General features: G+C 52.9%; 1 protein-coding gene across 3 annotated transcripts in view; it reads left to right on the top strand.

The window, feature by feature from the left end:
* The window catches only part of SBK1 (SH3 domain binding kinase 1), a 48,110-nt gene extending 36,859 nt beyond the window's left edge, over positions 1 to 11,251 (top strand). For all 3 annotated transcript variants that reach the window (XM_008530945.2, XM_070568241.1, XM_070568242.1), the window contains exons 2-4: positions 4,961 to 5,193; positions 6,620 to 6,822; positions 7,607 to 11,251. In XM_008530945.2, the coding sequence (XP_008529167.2) occupies positions 4,968 to 5,193; positions 6,620 to 6,822; positions 7,607 to 8,431 (1,254 nt within the window). In that variant the 5' untranslated portion in view covers positions 4,961 to 4,967 and the 3' untranslated portion in view covers positions 8,432 to 11,251. The remainder of the gene's footprint in view (positions 1 to 4,960; positions 5,194 to 6,619; positions 6,823 to 7,606) is intronic.
* The last annotated feature ends 11,795 nt before the right edge of the window (positions 11,252 to 23,046 follow it).

The following is a 23,046-nucleotide window of genomic DNA, read 5'->3' as shown; positions in this document are numbered from 1 at the left end:
TCCACCTACTCCTATAACTGGACTCTTGTCACTTGGTTGCCAGTATTATCACCATCCAGGTCACCTTCTCTGGCCACACTCCAGGCAGCTGGATACACCGAGGTTCAAATCTTAGCTCTCTGGCCTACTTGCTACAAAGCCCTTGAGTTAGGGTGGTACTGGCTGCTATAACAAATAGGCCCCTATATCTGAGAACCCTAACCCAACAGATGTTTCCTTCAGCTTCCCATGAAATGCAGAGCGGGTAACCCTCACCAGTGGGAGGCATCCCACACCCACAAGACACAGGCTCCTCCTATCTGGGAGCTCCCCACTCTTCTAGGCTCTCTGAGTCCTCCACATCAAGCCAGCACACAGAAGAGAGTGGAGAGAAACTCTCCTCATTCTTAAAAGCCCCCGCCTAGCAGTGACACCCCTCCTTTCTGCTCATATTCCACTGGGGAGGCTGGTCACACGGCCATCCCTGGATGCAAGGGAGGCAGAAATTGCTTGCTGACAGCTGCCCTCCAGCAACAGCTCTGTACTAGAGGAGGAAACAGCTTTTTGGTGGGCATTTGGCTCTCTGTGCCACAATCATAGTAAGCCATCTACCTCCTGGGCCTCTGTCCTTCATCTGTAAAACAGGAAGCTCCACTCAACTGTGGCACTGGTTGCACACCTCCATACATTCACTACAATCATTGAATTATACACTTACTGAGGGTGAGTTTTGTGGTATGTAAGTTATACCTCAGTTCAGCTGTCTTTCAAAAAACAGGAAGCATCTTATCCCCTTCTCAGGGTACTTGTGAGGACTCAGTGAGTGAAATTTTGCCAAGCTGGCATTGTGTGTGTGTGTGTGGCACTGGGTAGTTTTCATAAGGGTGGTACCCAGCTCAAGCCACCTGCCAACAGGAAGTGGTGGGTGGTTCAGTCTTTCTTCTTGCTTGGGAAACCCTCCCCCGAACACTGTGGCCCTCCCAGCCCACAGGCCAGAGCCTTTGTGGTCAGAACCATGAGGGCTGCCACAAAGACTAGGTGACACCCTTCTGCCTTCAGCATCACAGATGGGAAATCAAGGGCCTCCCTCGGGGCCAGTGAGGACACACAGCTGAGGTGCAAGTCATGTGGGTCCCCTGGGGCAGCACAGTCAGCCTGAGTGTGGACAGATGCAGTACAACTACGTGGGGTGAATGGAGGTCAGCCAGGGGCCCCCACCACCTGGCGCTGGGAAGCTCACAGCCATCAAGTCCACAGCTGCTCCTTCAAGTGGAAGCAATGACGAGAGTGATCAAGTTCCCACTGATGCCAGATGTAAATACCTTCAGCCCCTCAGTGGTCAGATGTGTCTTACTTCACTCTGGGCTCGAGCCCTCACCTGAACAAAGAAGCTGGCGTCCCCACTGCACGGAGGATTCAGCAAGTTCTACGTGTGAAGCGCCCGGACCTGTGCCTGGCATCCAGTCAGCTATCCACAGGAGCTGAATGAAGGCATGCGCATGCTTGGTGGACGCTCTGCCCTCTGCTGGGCCTCAGTTTCCCCACTTGGATACTGAGGAATCTGGATGAGATGTTCCAGCATTCTGACTTGGGAAAACACAGTGGTTAAGAGCACAGCTTTGGAGCCAGTCCCAGCACTAGCTGTGTGACCTTGGGCGAGTTATTTAGTCCCGTGCCTCACTCTCCTCACCCCTAAAGTGGGGATAAGAATCGTGCCATCTCAGAGAGTCGCGAGGGTGAGCTGCTTCACCCTTAGAATGGGCCTGGCACGTCGTAAGGACAATTTAAGGGTTAGCTGCTGCTGCTGCTGCTGCTGCTGCTATTTTTACTATTATTACTTTCTTCATCATATGGATGTGGAAGCTGAGGCCCAGGGAAGTCATGTGACTTGCTCAAGGTCACTCAGCTAAAAAGTGGTGCCCGTCAGGATGAAGGCCAAGCCTGCGGAGCCCCAGGCCTGTGCCATTTCCATCACTCCCCCCTGCACTCTTAAGTCACATGCGTTGTAACTGGGTCAGAGGCAGTGTGTACCTGGGGGGGGGGTGACACAGCAGCGGAGATGGGCATGCAGATTAATTCCTTGTCTCCTGCTGACACCTGGCAGAGAACAGGCCTGAAGGGAGAGGGAAGCTGGGAAGGAGGGAGGGGGTGATAGGGAGGACCCCAAAACTGGACCCTAGGAACCAAGGGAAGGGATGAGGGAGAATATTTGATGTAGCCCCAACCCCAGGGGAGTTCTTGGCCTGTTGATGGGGACAGACAGGGACACAGCTGAGACCACCCCAAGATATTCAACAGAGGCCCTAAGAGAGAGACAGACAGACCTTGTTTGAATCCTGGGACCCCACAGAAAAAGGAATTGGTGCCTGGGGCAACAGGGAAGGCTTCCTGGAGGAGTGGAACCTGAGGATAATGAGACACAGGCGATGGGGTATGGGACGGGGGAGGTGAAGGCAGGCAGCAGGAATGGTGGGGGAGACTGGAGAGGGGGCATTAAGCTGTGGAGAGACAGTGAAGGGCAGTGGTCAGAGCACGGGCTGAAGCTGGAGGTGAGGAGCAAATGTGGGGCCCCAACCCAGCCCCACTGTGGCTGTGCCCCTGACCCAGCCTAGTGCCTGCGCAGGACAACTCTGAGGCCAAAGCAGCAGGGACAGGCCAGGCACCCAACAGTCCATGGGGGAGGGAGGAGGAGAGGGAAGAAGGACTTCTAGCAACTTGCACCTGCCATTCAAGCTCTCAGAGGATGCAGAAACAGCCCAAAGTGGCGTGGCAGGGCCAGAGCCTGAAGCGGGAGCACTGCACACATGTGGCCCACCTACCTCAGCAGCCTTCAGGGAGTCCACACACATCAGGAGAGCAGCCCAGCATCTTCCCCCGGCGGGCAGAGGGAAGAGTTCAAGGCAAAGAGGGGCCCAGTGCTGTCCAGCCCGGGACCACAAGAGACTTGTGGAGCAAAGACCACATAGAGACTTGGTGACTGGTGCTGTGGCAGGGTTGGGTTCAACACACTGAGGGTGGCAAAGGGAGGGGAAGCAGGACTGGTTCTCTGTGGCCTGGCACCATGCCTCCCTCTGGGGGTCTGTGGAATGGGCTAGTCCAGGCTACAGACTAGATGCTCTGAGGGCATGCGTGTGGCATTTCAGACTCTTGGCACACGTTCAGACCGAATAAACTAGGGGAGGAGAGGCAGTAGCTTGGGGGAAGTTCCTATCAGAATAGGGCTTGTTCATGAATGGAGGGGAAGGGGGCTGAATGGGGAGCAGGATCCTGAGGAAGCAGAAGAGGTGGAGCCAAAGCTGGGGAGGGAAGGAGGTGCCCAGCTCCCCAGCCAGCTGGGAGGACGTGCAGATGGAGCTCCTTGTGGGGCTGGGTGGGAGGCCAGGAAGTTCCTTCCTGATGTTCCTCCTCTCCGTGTGAAGTGGGAGGCTGGGTCGTGCCGAGAGGGAAGGGGAAGGCAGAGGAGGAGAAGAAAGTTTGGGCCTGGAAGGAGAGCAGCTGAGCCAGGGTGAGGGAGCTGGGCTCACGGAGAGTTCACCCCTGCTCCCAGCCTCCAGCCATGCTCAGCAAGAGGGAACGCAGATGGTACCATGAGAACACATCCCGCCTGACAGAGAGTGCTTACTGTGTGCCAGCCACCAAGCACTTAACATCTATAACTCACTTCATCCTCACAAAGCCGTAGGGAGCAGGTACTATTACAGTATATCTTTTCTACAGATGAGGAAACTGAGGCACAGAGAGATGAAGTAACTTGCCCAGGGACCTCCAGCTAGTAAGTCATAGTGCTGGGATTCAGACCCAGGCCATCTGGCTCCAAGTCTATGCTGCTCTCAGAAAGCCATGGTTGTCTGGCAGGGGTGGAGCTGAGGGACAGGCTGGGGATGCTGAGTGCCAGGCAGTACGCCTGGGACTGGAGGTAGAAGGCAGTGAGGTGAGGGCAGTGGAGGTGCACCAGGGGGCAGGCTTCCCGGGGCTGGAGGCAGCTTATGGAGGCTTCTCCTGCGGTGCATGCACAGACGTGTGCAGGTGTGCACCTGCTCCTGGAAGCTCAGCTCCCCAGCCCGCCCCCCGCCCCCCATCGTGTCAGACAGAAATGCAGGCCCCAGATGGGCGTTCACTGTCACCCAGGCCTGGCTCTCCCCACTGCAGCTCTCTGCACCCCCAACACCATCTGGAAACAAACTCAGTACCCCTGAGGGGTGGGTGTATCCAGGAAGCCCACCCCAGCTTGGGTGGACACTGCAGGGGTCAGTCAGGCCGGGAACGTGGAGGGTGGGACAGGTGCTGTGTCTCGGGGCACTGGGCAGGCCCTGGGAGCACAGCTGTAGCTGTGTGTGCCTGAGCAGCTGCCATGGGGGAGGGATTACAAGGCTGAGGTGGGTGTGTGGCCATATCTGCACCTTCCTGCCAGAGTTTTGTCTGAGACCCCAAGGCTGAGGTATCTGATACTGCAACCCCTGCCTCAGACACCCCCCCACTCCTGCCTTATTTTCTCTATAGCCCATATCACCTTTATCATAGTATATAATTCATGTGTCCACTGTGCTTAGGTCCATCTTCTCTCTATAACGTAGGTCCCATGAGAGGGATATTCTTGTCCATCTGTTCAGTGCTGTGTCCCCAGGGCTCTGAACAGCACCTGGCAAACAGCTCGTGCTGATCCATATTTGTGAATGCGCGCACTCAGTATATGGCATGTCTTTGTGTCAGTATCATGCCTGACACTGTGTCTGGACGATGGCATGAGATGGGCTGGCAGTACCCAAGTCAGAGGATGGGGGGCAGTGACCGTGTCCAGGGAGTGCTGGCTCAAGCCTGGCCCTGAAGTTTTGGGAAATGGTGATGCAGCAAAGATGCTTGTCGCCCCCTCGTGGTCATCTTGGGGCTGGCATCTGGGCCCAGCCCAGGGATCCTGGGCACCGGGAGGGAGGAGGGGGCCCTGGCCTAAAGTCGCACTTCATGCCACACTCCCCTACAATAGGGAGAAGATGAGTGTGGGCTGCCCAGAGCCCGAGCCACCCCACTCCCTGCCCTGCTGTGGGCCAGGGACTGCCCCTGGGCTGGGAGCAGGCGTGCCCCTTCTCACTGAAGACATGCAGGCGCTGACCCTCCGCACGCTGGCTGCTAGCGACGTCACCAAGCACTATGAACTCGTCCGAGAGCTGGGCAAGGGCACCTATGGGAAGGTCGACCTAGTGGCCTACAAGGGCACAGGTGAGTGTCTGCAGGGGCGCTGGTTTTAAGGCTGGGGTGGGGTCTTGGCTGGGGCTCTGGGGCACTCTCTGCCAGGGCCAGGAGGCGAGCAGGGAGGAGCAGACAGCGGCCCAGGTAGAGTGGATGCAGCCTGACGTGCCCCAGGGAGGAGGGCAGCAGGCAGACGGGACAAGGGAGGAATGTGAGGCAGAGTGCCCAGACTAAAGGGTGGGCTGCTTTGGGGCCACTGAGGTGCTTTGGGACAGCCAAGGGGATGTACTCTGGGACATGTGGAGCTCAGGGGGAGAGGTCAGAGCTGGCAGTGGTGTTTGGGGAATCACTGCCATGTCGGCAATAGCTGACCCCAAAGAGATGGGCAGAACTGAGGCCGGGTCCTTGGGAACAGGGCACCATGCTTAAGGAGGGGTGGGAGGTGACCCTGTGAGGTCACTGTGGCCATCTCTGTTTCTCAGATGAGGACACTGAGACCCAGAGAGATTCAGTTACTGAACCAAGGTCAACAGAGGGTTTGAGCTAGGACGACACCCAGTCGTCAGCTCCAGAATCTTGTTTAACCCCTGAGCCTCAGGCCAACCCCACACTGTAGGCTCCCAGCAGTGCCCACTCAGCAGTCAGGGGCGCAGCTGCGCACACCTGGGGTAGGGGGCTCTGTGCCAACTGAGGGCAGCAGGAGGAGCGCCGGACATGGGGTCACCTGAGCTTTGCTTCTTGCTTGCTTTGTGACCTGGGGTAAGTGACAACCTCTCTGTGCCTTAGGTTTCCGCCTCTGTAAAATAGGGCAGCATTAGTGCCCACCTGATAGGGTCATTATGAGGAGTGAGTTGTGAATGTGAAGTGCTGAAGGCAGGACTGTTATGTGTGAGTGCTCTGTGAACACACACACATCTGTACGTCACCTAGCTGTGGGTACAGATGCCTGCCCACGCAGAGTTCGGGGCATATTCCTTGCAAACCCTCACCTCTCAGTGTCTACTTCAGTCTGATTCATTCATCCATTTCACAAACACTCGTTGAGCACCTGCCATGCGCTGGACTCTGTTGTAGGCACTGGAGATGCAGCAGTGAGCAAGACAAAGGATCCTGCGCTCCCGGAGCTGCCTTCTAGCTGGGGAGACAGACAAGCGACATAAGCATAGAGTGTGTCCGGAAGAAAACGGGAGAGGGTGGAGAAGGCAGCAGGCCTTCCTCACTGAGGGCTGCAGGCTGGGTGCAGAAGACTCAGGTTGGCCCCTGACTTGCTGCATGGCCTTTGGCAAGTCCCGTCCCCTCACTGGGTCTCAGTTTCCCACATGTCAGACGGGGACAGTTGCACCCACTGGGGGTCCCATTGTGGCGAGGACAGGCTGTGCAGACAGGCAGGGGTATGTATCAGGTGCAGGAGCGCAGGGAGCAGGGGTCCTCACCACCCTGGCTGTTGCCCTGTCAGGCACAAAAATGGCACTGAAGTTCGTGAACAAGAGCAAAACCAAGCTGAAGAACTTCCTGCGGGAGGTGAGCATCACCAACAGCCTCTCCTCCAGCCCCTTCATCATCAAGGTCTTCGACGTGGTGTTTGAGACCGAGGACTGCTACGTCTTCGCCCAGGAGTACGCACCCGCCGGAGACCTGTTTGACATCATTCCTCCTCAGGTACTTGGGGTGGCGGCTGAGGGAGGGGAGATGGTTTTCCAGGCCCCTAGACTGTGAGTCAGGCCACTCATTTAATCAACAAGTATTGACTGAGTACCTACTGTATGCCAGTCACTGTTTGGAGGGAATACACGGTGAACAAGACAGGTCCTGCTCTCGCCCCGCCATGCCAGAAGCCAGATAATAGACCGAGATAAGCACCCGGGAGGAAACAGCCAGGGTGACAGGAGGAAGTCCCACAGCGCCTCCTCTGCAGCTGCGTAGGAACGGGTGGGGGCAGAAGAGGGGGGCGGCAGGGCCACCAGAGGCTTCCCAGAGGAGGTGCCCTGGAGTGAGGAGAGTGCGGGGGTGGGCGAGGGGGGTTCCAGTGCCAGGCCTGAATCTGCTCTGCCGCTTACTTGATAAGCGATAAGGCCTCTCAGAGCCGCAACGTCCCTGTGCGGGAAATGGGTCTAACAGTAGCCGCTGGGAGGAGTTGAGACAGCGCGGGATAGGGCGCTTAACACAGCACCTGGCCCATCGGTTCCTGCAGTTACTGGGGAGAAGGGTGAGGGATGAAAAGCGCCCCGCTAGCGAGGGAGCCGGAGCTGCGCAGATGGGATGGCGGAGGGCAGCTGCTGCTCGCACCGGGGCCGGGGCCCCAGGAGGAAGGCGAGGCCCAGGCCGAGGCGGGGACGAGAGCTCCGGGAGTGGGTGCAGGGCAGCCCTGGAAGTTGAGCCCCGAGCCCGGGCGAGGGCGGGGGACCGGGCGTCCCTGAGCGCCCTCTCCCGGCCCGGCCGCCAGGTGGGGCTCCCCGAGGACACGGTGAAGCGCTGCGTGCAGCAGCTGGGCCTGGCGCTGGACTTCATGCACGGACGGCAGCTGGTGCACCGCGACATCAAGCCCGAGAACGTGCTGCTGTTCGACCGCGAGTGCCGCCGCGTGAAGCTGGCCGACTTCGGCATGACGCGCCGCGTGGGCTGCCGCGTGAAGCGCGTCAGCGGCACCATCCCCTACACGGCGCCCGAGGTGTGCCAGGCGGGCCGCGCCGACGGCTTCGCCGTGGACACGGGCGTGGACGTGTGGGCCTTCGGCGTGCTCATCTTCTGCGTGCTCACCGGCAACTTCCCCTGGGAGGCGGCCTCGGGGGCCGACGCCTTCTTCGAGGAGTTCGTGCGCTGGCAGCGGGGCCGCCTGCCGGGGCTGCCGTCGCAGTGGCGCCGCTTCACCGAGCCGGCGCTGCGCATGTTCCAGCGGCTCCTGGCTCTCGAGCCCGAGCGCCGCGGGCCGGCCAAGGAGGTCTTCCGCTTCCTCAAGCACGAGCTCACGTCCGAGCTGCGGCGCCGGCCCTCGCACCGCGCGCGCAAGCCCGCCGCCGGGGACCGTCTGCCGGCCGCCGGGCCGCTGCGCCTCGAGGCGCCCGCGCCGCTCAAGCGGACGGTGCTGACCGAGAGCGGCAGCGGCTCCCGGGCCGCGGCCCCCGCCGTCGGGCCCGTGCCCGTGCCCGTCCCCGTCCCCGTGCCCGACGCCGGCCTGGCGCCCCCTGGGCCCCCGGGCAGGACCGACGGCCGCCCGGACAAGAGCAAAGGGCAGGTGGTGCTGGCCACGGCCATCGAGATCTGCGTCTGAGCCGCCCCCGCCGCCCTCGGGCCGGGGCGCCGTGCACGCAGCCAGGCCGGGCGCGGGGAGCCGCGCTGGGCCCGCTCCAAGCCGGGGTGGCGGCCGCGGCCAAACCGAGCAGCCCTCGTGAGCAGCGCCCTCCCCCCACCCGGCGGCGGCGGCGGCGGCGGGAGGGAGTAGTGGTAGACTAGGCTGGACCGCCGGCCCAGGCGCCTGGTCAGCGGCGGGCTGGTGAAATAGCCACCAAAAGACCTCTTGCCCGGCCTGTGGAGCAGGGGCTTGGCCCAGAGGAGCCAAGCCCCACAGACCTGAGGATTCAGAGGCCCCCCTGATACCTAGGAGCTTGCGGGCAGACTACCTGACATCTCCCTGAACCCTGAACCCTTACTAGTTGCTCCTAGCCTTTTGCACCCCCTGGCAGATCACCCCGCAGCCCCGCCCCCGGTCCTGCCCTCCTGGCACCCCACCCCGCCCCCCACTCCACCCTGGGCACAGAAGGGAACTGAAGTATTGGGGCAGAGAAGGGGCTTAGGGCCTGAGGCACTGGCTGGGAGGAGGGCGAGGTGCTGAGGGCAGGGGTGTTGCTCAGCTGCGTCCTGCCCCTTTCCTCGGAGGCTGGAGGGGAGAGGCCAAGCCCCCTGCAAAATGTAGCAGATGTCTGGGTGTTGCAGAAGAGTGTGCAGGCACAGGCCCCCGAGAATCCAGTGACCCCACAGCCCATTCCCCTGATGAGGACACTGAGCCTGCCAGGAGGCAACTTGCCTGGGGCCACACAGCTGCTGAGAGGTGGGGCTCTAGTAGCGTCCCCCTGCTCCCCAGGGATTGTCCCCCCCCAGACAGCTCCACACAGAGGGGCCCCCAGGGCAGGAGCCTCAGCTGCACTGCATCCCTAGGGCGGGGGAGTGAGTGCAGAGCCCAGGGATGGCCCAGCCTCCCCTTATGGCCGCACCTTTTCCAGACCCAGGAGACCTCTCAGGTCCTCACCACCTCGGCCCGACACAGGGGCTTCTGGCAGGCAGGGAGGTGATCTGTGCCAGGAGTTCCTCCTGGGTTTCTGCTGGAGTCGAACATGTCAGCCTCAGGCTGACCCCACCCCCTGCCTCCCAAGTTTCTGGCACTGGAGTGTGCCGCTGTGGGTATGAGAACGGGGGCGTGGGAATGTGAGGGGGTGAATGTGTGAAAGGTGTGTGTGTGGTGTGCGCGCCAGTAGAGTGCACGTGTGTGCGTGGAGCCTTGTGTGTTGTGACTGCATCCAGACACCTCCGCAACTCTGCCCGGCCCCAGGATTCTCTCCAGGCGGCTGCCAGAGGGCGTCCAGGCCTGCATTTCACCACACCCCTCAGGGAACCCGGCAGGGAGGCACCTACAGGTTGGTTCAGGCTCTTAGGCAGCAACACAGACTCACCCAGCGCCCCCTCATGACCCCTGCCCTCTCTGTGGAGGCCTGGGACCCCGCAATAACCTCAGCATGGGTGAGGCTGCTCCCTCTGCCTGGCAGTGCCCCATCCACCATCCCAGGCCACATCTGTCAGGGTCCCTCCTGGGGTTCTAGGCCATTTGAGGGTGCTCCCTGATAGGCCAGGCTGACTAGAGGGGGCCCTGACCACTCTCTGGCCCAGAGCCCCCCCCTCTACTCGCCTCTCATTCCCACCGCGCAAAAGGGCTATAGGTCCCCCTGCCTTGCCCGGGCCCAGTTTACAAACTGTGCGGTTGTCCCAGAGCCTGGACCCCTCTCCTTGGAGTGCCCTCCCCTCTGGAGACCCCCCTCCCCAGGGGCATTGGGGCTCTTCACACGCCAGGTAAGTAGCAAACCCCTCCTCCCACCAAGGGCCAAGTCTCTGCGAAGGCCCCCCATCACTGCCCCAGGCTCCCCTGGAGCTCTTCCTGGGCCCATCTGGGCGCCTCTCCCAGACGCGACTTCTCCTTTTGCCTTAGGCCTCTCGACATCCTATCTCTCCTGCAATAACAAGGAAGCGAGATTCCAAGTAGACATCCCTGGCCGCGCACCCTCTCTCTCTGTCTCTGTTAAGACCCTGTGTGGGAGTTTCTCCCTTGTCGTAGTAGCTAGGATGTTAGAATTGGGAAGGGCCCGTAGTTCTGTAGTCCAGCCCCTGTTGTCAGAGGCACAGAGGAGCAGTGACGGCCAACTAGAACCAGGTCTGCTCCTTCGCTGTCTGGGCCCACTGCTGCTGCCTCACCTCTGCTGGTCGGGTTGGGACCCTTTGCCCCTTAGGAGAGGTGTTGGTCACAGAAGTTTACCTCAGTTTATGTCACTGTCGAAGAAACAAGAAATAAATAGCAAAAAATTAATAACACTGTAAACATGAAGACTTAGACGATAAAAATCTCACACAGAAAAACTCCCCCTTTGTGATTCTCTGTGAAGGTGTATGTGTGTGTGTGATGTTGTGTGTGTGTCCCACCCCGGGCAGGCCGGGTCATCCCCAACCTCTGTTCCAGCCCTGTGCCCTCCACACTGCCCCCTGTCCTTTGGTGCTTCCCAGAGGCCCCGCTGAGCTGGCCTGTGGGGTATAGGGAGCCCCCTGGGCAGGAGGCATGGCTACAGGTTAACCAGAGGGTCTCCCACCGGGCCCACCGATGCTCCCTGAGCCCACGCTGTGGCCGGTAGGACAGCCCTGGTAGCTGGCATCAGAGTCCAAGCCCGGTTCAGGGCTTGGCTGGAATCCCAGCCCCTCGTGTATTGCCACCATTCCCCACCATGTGTTTGTAAATACTCTGGCACCCTTTGGCCCTGAGAAGGTTTTTAAATGTGTTATTTACTTCTCTAATGACAATTGCTATAAAATAAACAAAAGTTTAGAAAAATTACCACTGGGTGGCTGTCTTGTCTCAGCTACAGGGTAGGAAGGTGGGCACACAGAATCACTCTGGAAACTGAAAACTTGACGGATGTTCTAAAGTGGGATCTGCGGAGTCTAAGGGCAGCTACTCCAGGCCTCCTGTGACCTCTCAGGCCTAGAGTAGGCCCAGGCCAGGGCTTGAGTGTAAAGGGAATAAGGAACCAGGTTCTAGGGGACGGGGCAGGGAGTTGTGCCTGGCCTAGAGGCCAGCGTCAGCTTGGAGCCCTTCAGATTGGGCAGGAAATAGAAGCAGAAGCCCAGAGGAACAGAGTATGCCGATTCATGCAGTCACCAGTCAGGAAATATTTACCGAGCACATTCTGTGTACCGGGCTTCCTACTAGGGACCAGAGGGACAGCAGTGAGCAGGACAGATGAGGCCCCTGTCCTCGGGCAGCTAGCAATCTAATGATGGAGAGAGACATTACCCATATACAAGGCCAGGTGCTGGGGAAGGATACAACTGGGAAGCTCATCAGGTTTGGAGGAGCTGGGAGCTCCCCAAAGATGGAGACCCGAGGATTCAGAGTTCCCTTGGCATCGGGGCATATCCGGGTAGGAAGAGGCTGCAGACTGAGGCAACACACAGAGAGGAAGTTCTAAAGCAGTGGGTGGCTGTAGGGAGTGTCATGATTCAACATTCATTCAGCAAACATTTGTTAATTACCTACTTGTGTCAACAGAACAATTCTGTTGTCTCTGCCTTCAAATACAGGTCTACCCAGACCCTGAGCACTCTCACCCCAGTGCAGTCATCCCTCGCCTGGCTTATTGCAGTGGCTCCTGGCTGCTCACCCGGCTCCCTCTCCTGAGCCTCTTCAGGCTTCTCAGTACAGCAGCCAGAGTGAGTCTTCTCACAGATAAGATCTCTCGGTTCGAAACCCTGCACCAGCTCCCTATTCTACCACATCAAAGCTAGAGTCCTTACAGTGGCCTCCAAGGTCCCGGCCTCATCGTCTGGCCTTGCCTGCACTGCCTTCAGGCCACACTGGCCTCTAGGAGAGCCGAGCATGCTCTTCCCTCAGGGCCTGTACCCTCGTCTTGGACTGTCCCAGGTCTCCCTTGAACCCCGTCCCTTTCTCCTTCAGGTCCCTGCTCAGATGTCAGCAGACCAGAGAACGCTCCTGGAGCAGACTCCCCGACCCTGCTTCATTGTCCACTGAGCCCTCATCACTACTCGCAGTACCGTGTACATGTGAGTTCTCATCTCTCCCCACCACACTGTAGGTTCCAGAACAGATCGGTGTTTGGCAAACTGCTACTCCCCTCCCCACCCCCCATACCTAGTACAGGGCCAGGCACATGACAGGCACTCCAAAACGATGTTTCGAATGAATGAATGCCCAATGCTGTTTAGGGGCTGAGGACACAGCAATAAACAAGGCAATCCCCATCCCCTGCAGCTTACTTTCTAAAGAAGAAAACAGACATCAAATAGGTTATATAATTAACTATGAAATGGACGGCAGAAAGTAAAAAAAGAGTGAGAAAAAAATAAGAAAAGAAGAAGAAAAAAATTCCACCCAGACTAGATCAGAGGGGGAAGCACTCCTATCCAAGAATTTGATGGAAACTGTCATTTGGAAATGTCTGCCACTTGCCTGCAATGATAAGGGTGGATACCTAGGGGCAGCAATCCCTTTACTTAACAGAACACTTTAGTGAATTGTTAAGGGGTGGAGGGGAAATCTACAAATGCAAACTATCCCTGGTTCCCCCTTGGTGCACAGGTATCAGCTCTTCATAACTCCCAATGTGTCAGAGAAGGTCAGCACGCACTGCTAGGGGGCCTTGGCTTTCCGCTGTTGTTGCTTCTGCCTGCGGCTCAACATGGCCGTCGAACTCATGCATCCTCCGAGGTGATAAAGCCATCGTCCTGCCAGGCCACAGGGGCTTGACCAGAAAGATTTCCAGCCTCCCACACACACGTTTTAGAACCAGACTAACCTCTTTAACCCCCTAGGTCCCTCCCTTTAGTCTGGGTCATCTCCCCTTGACCATAGCGAGTTCTTTCTCGAGGGCACTTAGTGTCCTTTTCTGCCCATGGTCTTCAGTCTAGACTGACTCAGTCCATCAAAAAGGTTCCTATAACACTGGACTTCAGAAGAGAAGGGACTGTATTCTTGATTCCTTTTTTCCCCAAGACACTCCTTGAGCCCTCTGCAAATTTCCCAACTCCTCACAAGTGACAGCTAAGCATGCCAAGATAAGGGTGTTGGAAGGGGCAACCTCAAAGGTCCCATGATACCCTTCCCACAGGGTGAAAGATGTCTAATCAAGTTACACCACCAAGGGAGAGCGTCCTCAAATGGCATCTCTTTCTCTCAAACCATAAAGCCCTTCCCACCCATCTAGCGCCTGGTTCAGGGTGGAAATGTGGGCATAAGAAAAATAATTTAGAGATATTTACTGGCAGCTGAGGGGAGGAGAATGTTCACCACCCAGCCTTGGGTTATTGGAGCTTTGGGGCAATGCAGGGATGCAGGGTTTTCCATTTGGAGCCAAAGGAGGGCAGAAATAGGCTGGTGGCTCCAGAGGCCATGAGCATACAGGGACAGCCAAGAAGGAGGCTATCTAATTAACCTTCCGTGTTGTATACTTGAAATTTGCTAAGAAAGGATATCTCAAGCGTTCTCACCACACACAAAAAAATTCTAGCCATGTAAGGTGATGGATATATTAATTAGCTTGATTGTGGTGATCATGTCATGATACACACATATATAAAAACATCAAGTTGTACACCTTAAATGTATACAATTTTTATTTGTCAGTTATACCCTCAAGAAAGCTAAGAAGAGGGGCTGGCCCTGTGGCCGAGTGGTTAAGTTCTCGTGCTCCACTCCAGCGGCCCAGGGTTTTGCAGGTTTGGATCCTGGGTGTGGACCTAGCACCGCTCAAGCCATGCCGAGGTGGCGTCCCACATGCCACAACTGGAAGGACCCACAACTAAAATATACAACTAAGTACTGGCGGGTTTTGGGGAGAAGAAGGAAAAAATAATCTTAAAAAAAAAAAAAAAAAAAGCTAAGGGGGCTGGCCCCGTGGCCAAGTGGTTAAGTTCGCACGCTCCGCTGCAGGCGGCCCAGTGTTTCGTTGGTTCGAATCCTGGGCGCGGACATGGCACTGCTCATCAAACCACGCTGAGGCAGTGTCCCACATGCCACAACTAGAAGGACCCACAACGAAGAATATACAACTATGTACCAGGGGGCTTTGGGGAGAAAAAGGAAAAAAATAAAATCTTTAAAAAAAAAAAAAAAAAGCTAAGAAAACACAAAGAAGTAGGCTGGGCACGGCCTCACTCGAGACAGTGAGCCCCAATTTGGGAATCCTCAGAGAGATTGTGAAAGACTTGGTTGTCCTTAGCATGTGGTAAGGGGGCTCAAGTCATTCTGTTCCGATGTTAAACGTACACGGAGGGTGACAGCAGAAGGTGGAGGATTTGGGGCTATATTTACAGTTGTGATAAGGACCATGGGATGCTAAGAATAATAGAAGACGTAGTGGATGTCTGCTAGTTTTGGCTGTTCAGCACCCACTGTCTCCCCTTTCTTTAGGTGACAACGCCCCCACTTTCCCTTCCATGTTGTTGATCCATGTGGTTCAGGTGGGGCTGACTCCACCCTTTGGCTCCATAGGGTGGCCACATGAGCCATGTCTGGTCAACCAGCACATTCCATCCCCTGAGCCATAGCATATGGCTCCAGCATGGACATAGAACCCGAACTAGGCAGCTGCTGGCCTTTTTCTACACCCATTAGGGGAAAAAGTGTTCTCTTCTTATGAGAGTTGCTAAGCTTGTGGGATGTAAGCCTGGACCGGCTGATGCCCATCTTTGCCACCACTTGGGGAGATTCTGGCCAAGCATGAAACCTACACAAAGTGACTGAAGCAGGGCCAAGAGATGGAGTCTGATGACATTATCTGAGCACAGGCCATGACTGAAATCAGATCTAAATGGGTTTTTCAGTTACATAAGTCAAAATAGTCTCACAAATCCATTTAAGTTTGGTGTCTGTTGCTTGCCAGTAAAGGAATTCTGACTGGTACCCAGAGAAATCTAATCTGTAAGATCCCTGAAGCCACCAGGATCTATGGGGTCCCGCCCTATAGCAGCTCCTGACCAACACAAGTGACCTCGATCCCTAGAAGCCACTGAGCCCTGCTGGGACTAGATGCTCGCTTCTGAGACTGAGATTACGTGTGTATTCCTCTGGGCCCATCTGGTCCCAAATGACAGAAAACCCAGCCAAGACTGGCTGATTTGAAAAAGAAAAGTCCGAAAGTAGAACTAACTTCAAAGGCTTCAACTTTGACACTAGGACAGGTTTCTCTCTCATCTGCTCTGCTTCCTCTGGGTAGACTTATTCCTGGACTTCCTCCTCTCTCCTTGTGGTGTAGGACAGCTGCCAGCCGCCCCGACTCGCATCCTCTGTCTGCGGCGCAGCAGAAGGAAGCGATAGTCCCTTTCTCGGCCGTCCTGTCCCGCTTGGCGCTTGCGCTGCGCTTGCTTGCTTCTGATGGGACGCTGTACCTATCGCTGATTCAATCACCACGGCCAGGGCAATGCGGTTCTCTGATTGGCTGAAGCCTCACCACATGCTCCACCCCTGAGCTGGGGGCGGAGCCCCACCTAAAGTAGTTGAACGACAGAGGGTATTCTCCAGTGGAAAATCAGGTTAGCGTGTGGCAGATCCTTCGTTTGGCCCCCACACTTTCACCTTCCCGGTACCCATGCCCTTTGGCAGGTGATTTTGCAGTGCCCTCCCACCGCGGGCGGGAGGACGGCCCCTTTTCTTGAGTCTGGGATCAAACATATGACTTGCGGCGGTCAGTGGGATGATAGCCCGTGGGATGCAATCAGAGGCTGGAAACAGGGCTTGCACACTGGTGCTTGCTGTCTCTGACCTTCCGCCATTGCCAGGAACCCACGTTTGTCTCTTCTTCCTGTACTAGGGGATAACTGCCTTTATATTTTTCCTTGATTTTCTTTATTCCTTTTCTACATACATATGTATTTTTAAGAACTGGAGCATATTGCAGTAGACATCTTCTTTAAGAATGGCCCCTACTCTTCCACTGGCAGGGCCAGGGGTCTACTGCCCTGTTCATACGGTAACTGATCATGTTCGGAGTGGACTCAAGCTGTCTCAAATTGGGTCAATTGGAGCCTGTCTCCTAGAGGTTTAGAACTGAGATTGAGAAGCCAGCCAATATTCACTTAAAACAAAAATATGAGAACTTGGAAGTTGTGGGGCAGCTACGTTTAGTCATGAGCCTAGAGAAGTGGAGAAAGTCATTGTGTTAGCTGTAGCGATGCTGGCTGCTGTTTCAGATAGACCCCACATCTCTGTGGCTTAACATCACAGAAGGTCGTCACTTCACATAACAGTCTGGTCTTCCATGTGGTGATTCAGAAACTTCTGCCTTACGGCTCTGCTCCCCCTGGGGCCTCAACTGACGGATGGCAAACAATACAGAGAGAAGGGTGATCTACTCTCAACCATCTTAGTCCCAGAAGCAGGACACACCCTCCACTCACATTCCACTGGCAAGAACTAGTTATGGCCACACCTAACTGCAAGAGAGGCTGGGAAATATGTACCCAAGAAGAAAAGGAACCAGATTTCTTTGTCACAGTAGGACTGCAGACAGAGAGAGAGAGAGAGAGGAAACTGACAGAGAAAAGGAGAGAGGAAAAGTAAGAGATGATCATGAAGGTAACTGGCTATGTACGTGCCAATTTTCTGGTTCTAAATTCCTGTGCACATGAAGCCGGCTTCATGTACTTGGATTTCGTGATATATTCTAAGCCCCTATAATATATCTACTTTTTGCTTTAAATCAATTTGGAGTGGTTTTCTGTCACAACCAAATGGAACCTAAGACACCTGTTTAACGTTTTGTGTCTTGCTTTTTTTCCTCACTCAACGTTGTCTCATAAACATTTTCTAAGTGGCTGTAGAGGCCTCCTCATAACCGTCATTTTAATGGTGTGTTAGTGTCCTCCTGAGTGGATGTCCCTTAATTTACTTAACCACTTTCCTACTGTTAATTACTTGAGTTACTTCTAATTTCTCACTATTACAAATGACCTTGCATCGAAATTCTTCATAATTTTGCCTTTCTTTGGATTAGCTCTTTAGGATAAATTCCCAGAAGTACAATTTCTAGGTCAATTGGCACGAATATGTTTATGGTTCTTGACAGATGTTGCCAAATTGCTTTTCACAGAGTTGTACCTACCTCTTTGGAGGGCAATCGGGCAATTGTATTTTAAAATGCATAATTCATGCAAAAATCCTGGGCCTTATGGGATACCAGGGAACTGAGGGAGGCTTAGGTCCCTGGAATATGAGGGTCATGTGCCTGTATATTGGTCCTGCTGTCCTGGGAGGATTCAGAGATGCCCCCTGCAGCCATTCTCTCTCCGGGGTCCCCAGTCTCATCTTTTTCTAGTCTCAGAAGATGCCGCAACTTTCTCTGCCTTCATCAGCTTCCCCTCCCACGCCTGGGGCAAACAATCTAAAGTGACTTCCCTTGAGTGACCTTGGAGGTGCACTGCTGGTTCCCTTCCTGGGATGGCAATGGGGCAAGAGGAGTTTCTTTCTTAATAGCTCACCCATGGGGTCTGTTATGGTCCTGACCCCAGGACCCAGCCATGGAGCTCCATGAAGATCCTGGAGGATCCTTCAAGGACTCAGAGAGGTCTCAGAGCTCTGCTGACTGAGGCCAGAAGTTTGTCACAGCAGTTCCTAACTTGGCTGCTTAAGAATACTTAAGGATAGGGCTGGCCAGGTGGTGCAGTGGTTAAGTTCGCATGTTCTGCTTCAGTGGCCCGGGGTTTGCCAGTTTGGATCCCAGATGTGGACATGGCACCGCTTGTCAGGCCATGCTGTGGAAGGTGTCCCACATATAAAGTAGAGGAAGATGAGCACAGATGTTAGCTCAGAGCCAGTCTTCCTCAGCAAAAAAGAGGAGGATTGGCAGCGGATGTTAGCTCAGGGCTAATCTTCCTCAAAAAAAAAAAAAGAATACTTAAGGATAGAGGAACAAGGTAAGTGACACCATGAGGAAGAATCTGGCAAATCCAGAATGTTTGGTATTCTAGAAGACAACTGACCTGGTCTCTTCAAAAAGCAGACATTGTGGGAGCAAGGAAATGTGGGGGCTCTTCTACCGGTTCTTCTACCACTGTTTCTCAAACCTGAGCATGAACAAGAATCACCTGGCTGGTTAAAACACAGATTGCTGGGCCCTGCCTCCAGAGTTTGCAGCTGGAGGTCCAGCGTGGGGCCGTAGCAGTCACCTTTCTAACAGGTTCCAGGTGCTGCTGATGCTGTGGTCCCAAACTTCACTGTGAATAACTGTTCTAGACTACAGGTGACTAAGAAGACGTAACAACCAACTGCAGTGTACAAACTTTACCGGGGCCTGATTTGGAAAATAAACATCTATAAAACGCATTTGGGGAATAATTGGGTTAATTTGAATGTGGATTCAGTACTGAAGATAGTAGAGAATCACTATTTTTTTTCTTTTTTCTTTTTCTTTATTGTGGTAACATTGGTTTCTAACATTATATAAATTTCAGGTATACATTGTTATATATTTAGAATTCTTTGTAGATTACATCATGTTCACCACCCAGAGACTAGTTACAACCCATCCCCACACACGTGTGCCTAATCACCCCTTTCACCCTCCTCCCTCCCCCCTTCTCCTCTAGTAACCACCAATCCAATCTCTGTCTCTATGCATTTGTTTGTCGTCGTTTTTATCTTCTACTTATGAGTGAGATCGTACGGTATTTGACTTTCTCCCTCTGACATATTTCACTTAGCATAATACCCTCAAGTCCCATGCATGTTGTCACAAATGGCCGTATTTCATCATTTCTTATTGCTGGGTAGTAGTCCATTGTGTATAAATCCCACATCTTCTTTATCCATTCGTCCCTTGATGGGCAACTGGGTTGCTTCCAAGTCTTGTCTATTGTGAATAATACTGTGATGAACATAGGGGTGCATGTATCTTTGTGCATTCGTTAGAGAATCACTATTAATTTCTTGGGTATGATGATGGGATGGGGCTCTAGAGGAAGATGTCCTTATTTTTAGCAGATTCATGCTAAAGTATTTAGGGGTTAAGTGTCACAATGTCTACAACTAATTTTCAAATGTTTCAGCAAAATACATGCACACAGACAAAGCAATATGGCAAAATGGTAATTACTGAATCAGGTGATTGCTATGTGAGTGATCATTATATCATTCTTTCGGCTCTTCTATGTTTGAAAATTTTAAAAATAAAAAGCAGAGAAGGGGGTGGGGAGAAATTGGACTAGCGCAGCTGCAGCATCCTTGAGCAAGGGGAGCCTCAGTGGGATGAAGATGGTCCGCCCTTGGCAGCCCATCAGGAGCTTGGATTCTCTCTGGAGCGCAGGAGGGAGCCCTTGAAGGTTGAAGCAGGGTGTGACATGATCTGATTTTTTTTTTTTAATTTATAGCTTTAAAAAAGATGTTTTCTTTTTGAGGCTTGGCAAAATGGATGACATAGAAAATGGCTCATGGCCAAGCACCAGAGAGCTGCCAATGTCTGCACCAGGAAGGCATAATTATCAAATTATAAACCAGAAGCCGCCTCATGTGTTAGCGTTCTGAATAAGGCTGGATTCTTCGGTTCCCAAAAGCTGTGTGAAAATAAAAACTCATAATCATTTACAGATAATAACACAGACGCTGAGGCGCCACCCAGACAAATTAAATCAGATTCCTTGCACCAGGATCTGTTCAATGATCCTCAGGTGATCCGTCCTTGCAGCCCGGCTGAGCCTGCAGTCCTGGAGTGACAAATGCCAGCAGACTGGTGACCACTCGGCTGCCAGAGTCCCTGAGAACCAGGCTGGCCCTCAGTGCATATGAGAGCACTAAACTGCAAGGACAAGTCAACACACCTTGGACCTCTCCCAAGCACGGACAGACGCTGGCTCTGGAGGACCAAGGTCAAGGAAACCCGCCCTCCTGGGATTTCAGGACCTCTCACTTTTTCTTTTCTTTTTCACTTAATTGACTTCTCTGATTATATCAATGATCCATATGCATTATAAAGAATTAAAATAATATATAAAAGTATAAGAAAGTCAAGTCACCTGGAATCCCACTGCCCCAAAGTAGCCACCATTTTGCTTGGTGACCACCCTTCAGGGATTCCTTTCTGATTCCTTCGGGCTAGACCCCCGCACAAACACATAGAGATGTCTACCAGTGGGGTCACAATACATGGGCTCTGTTTACACTGGGCAGTCTTTGCTTTGCTTCAGGCTTACTTTCCACCCTTGTCTCTCCCTGACTCCACCCCTCCCCAGGGAACCACAGCTTACAAGGCGACGTGCTGCCTCTCCTGCCTCTGTCTCACGTGATCACACGCAAGCACATATAAGCGTAGAAAAGGGATTGCTTTTTGTTTTACAAAACTGGAATCCTATCATTCACACTTCTCTCCATTTGTTTTACTTTCTTCGAATGGGAACACTTAATGGAATCCCACCAGGGCAACGGGGAGAGATCTAATTCACCGTCTCGCGGCTGCATAGCATTCTATGGTGTGGATGCTTCACAGTTCCTTCAACCATCTCCTCTTGGGTAGATGTTCACCTTTTTCTACTTTTAGCTGTTGCAAACTCTGCTACAATAATCATCCTTTAAAAACTTATTGGAGCAGAAAAAAACCTGAAGAACAAAACTTCCTAAATTTTGATGAAAAACATTAATCTGTCCCTCCAATGATCCTGGCTAACGTTATTATGACATGTAAACTCTCCTCTGAGCTAAGCCATTTAGTAAATGATGATCACCTTTTCTTTCTGACAACTTTTTGTTTTCTTAGTGTTAGGAATTTTGTTTTTTCATCTGCTTAGAATAATCTATGTATGTATTATTAATTCAACCCCGAACCCTCCACCAGCTGTTTAAATCATGTCTCGAGATGCTCAGTTGGATTCAGTGGTTCTCAAATTTACCCTTCTTAGGAAATCTCTGCTAGAGCCCCTGCCTGCTCCAGGATGAACCAACTGCTCTCAGGCCTCGTGCACAGCGTCATCCTGGGGTCTTTCTCGTGTCATCATTTCTCGAGAAGTCCCTTCCTCTCTTTTCTACGTTGGCGCTCCTATTCCAGAATCGAATTATGTTCCTTCTACTTCGTTTTCTCTCTTGTTTTGGTGGGGCACGTTCTCCTGTGGTTGCCCAAGAAAAGGTGCAGGAGAAGTCAATTTTTTGAGATCTGGCAAAGCAATTCTTATGGCATGTTGCCAGACTGCTTTGTTAACGGCGGCGTCTCCACCAGCGGTATCCCAGAGGACGCTCCCGCCCAACCCTACCGGCACCTTCATCTCTGCCTGCCTGATGGGTGTGAAGTGCTAGCTCACTGGGACTCTAATTTGCCCTTGCCCGCTTACCAGTGAGGGTGGACATCTTTAGTTTATGTATTTCCCGTTTGGGTTTGCTCCTCTGAATTGTCTCTTCATATCCTTTGCCATTTTTCTTTGAGCTGTTTGTCTTTTTGCTGTCAATCTGTAAGGACAGGCATGGACCGTTCATCTGCCATATTTGCAAATACAAATCACCCTTTAATTCTGCTTACAGTATCTTCCCATAATTTTTTCCTCTGATTTCAACACAGATTCATTTAAAAGACTTTTGGTGGCTGCTGGGCTGCTTTTCTTGGTTTAAAAATTTTCCCCAATCTCTAGATTGTAAGTATAGTTCCCTAAATTTTCTTCAAAGACTTTTATTAAGCCTTTAATTCATCTGTAATTTAACTTTGCCTATGGTATGAGGTATAGATCCAACTTTATTTCTTCATTTTTCCCAAGTGGCTAGCCAGCTGTGCTGGCCCCATTACTCAGCACACTGTCCCGTCCTGACCGAGCTGGTGGCCACTCCGGTCGGGATTTGAGTTCCCACAGATGACAGGATCCATTTCTGGCCCCTCTAGTTAGTTGTCCTGGTTGCAGATTTTTGACTTTTTCCATGTGAAATTTAATATAGCCTTATCTAACTGTTTAAAATCCCCACTGGTATTTTAATTGGAATCGCATCTGGGAACGTTCGTGCTTTTCTGACGTTTTGAATCATCCTGCTCTTTCATGCCAGCTCTCTCTCTCTGTCCTTCAACCATTTTGTTCTTCATAGAAGTCCTGCACTTTCCCTCTTAAATTATCCCCTAATAACATAAACGTGGATGAAATATTTCCCTCCATTTCTAGCCGATGATCTCTTATCTTATCTCTTCTTTTTCAATAGTGAGCATTTCTTTTTTTTTTTTTTTGTCCCGACATATTTAATAGAACCTCCAAAACACTGTTTCGTTTTGATTCTAAGGGAAATGGCTTTAGTATTTAGAATGATGTTTGCTATTAGGTTTGGGCAAAGAACTTTTATCATACTTAAGCAGTTTATTCCTTTTTTTTAGTATTTTTAGGAAAAGCTGTTAAATTTTTTCAGCTGACTTATCAACCTCAATTGATATGATCGCGTTTTCTCTCCCCTTTCGTGTGATGTGAAGAATTGTGTTGCTCAATTACTTGACACTGAACCTGTGTTGCATTCCTGAAAGAAGCGCTATTTGTTCAAAGTATGTTATTCTTCGGATATACAATTGTTTTTCATTTGGTAGCATTTTATTTAGAATGTTTGCATCCGCATCATAGAGAGATTGGTCTACGATTTACTGGCTTGCCTTGTGGTTTTAGTTCTTGTAA

This window comes from Equus przewalskii, chromosome 12 (genome assembly GCF_037783145.1).
Source record: "Equus przewalskii isolate Varuska chromosome 12, EquPr2, whole genome shotgun sequence".
NCBI lineage: Eukaryota > Metazoa > Chordata > Mammalia > Perissodactyla > Equidae > Equus > Equus przewalskii.
Note: the sequence above shows the minus strand (reverse complement) of the source record. Positions and strands in the feature narration are given on the sequence as shown.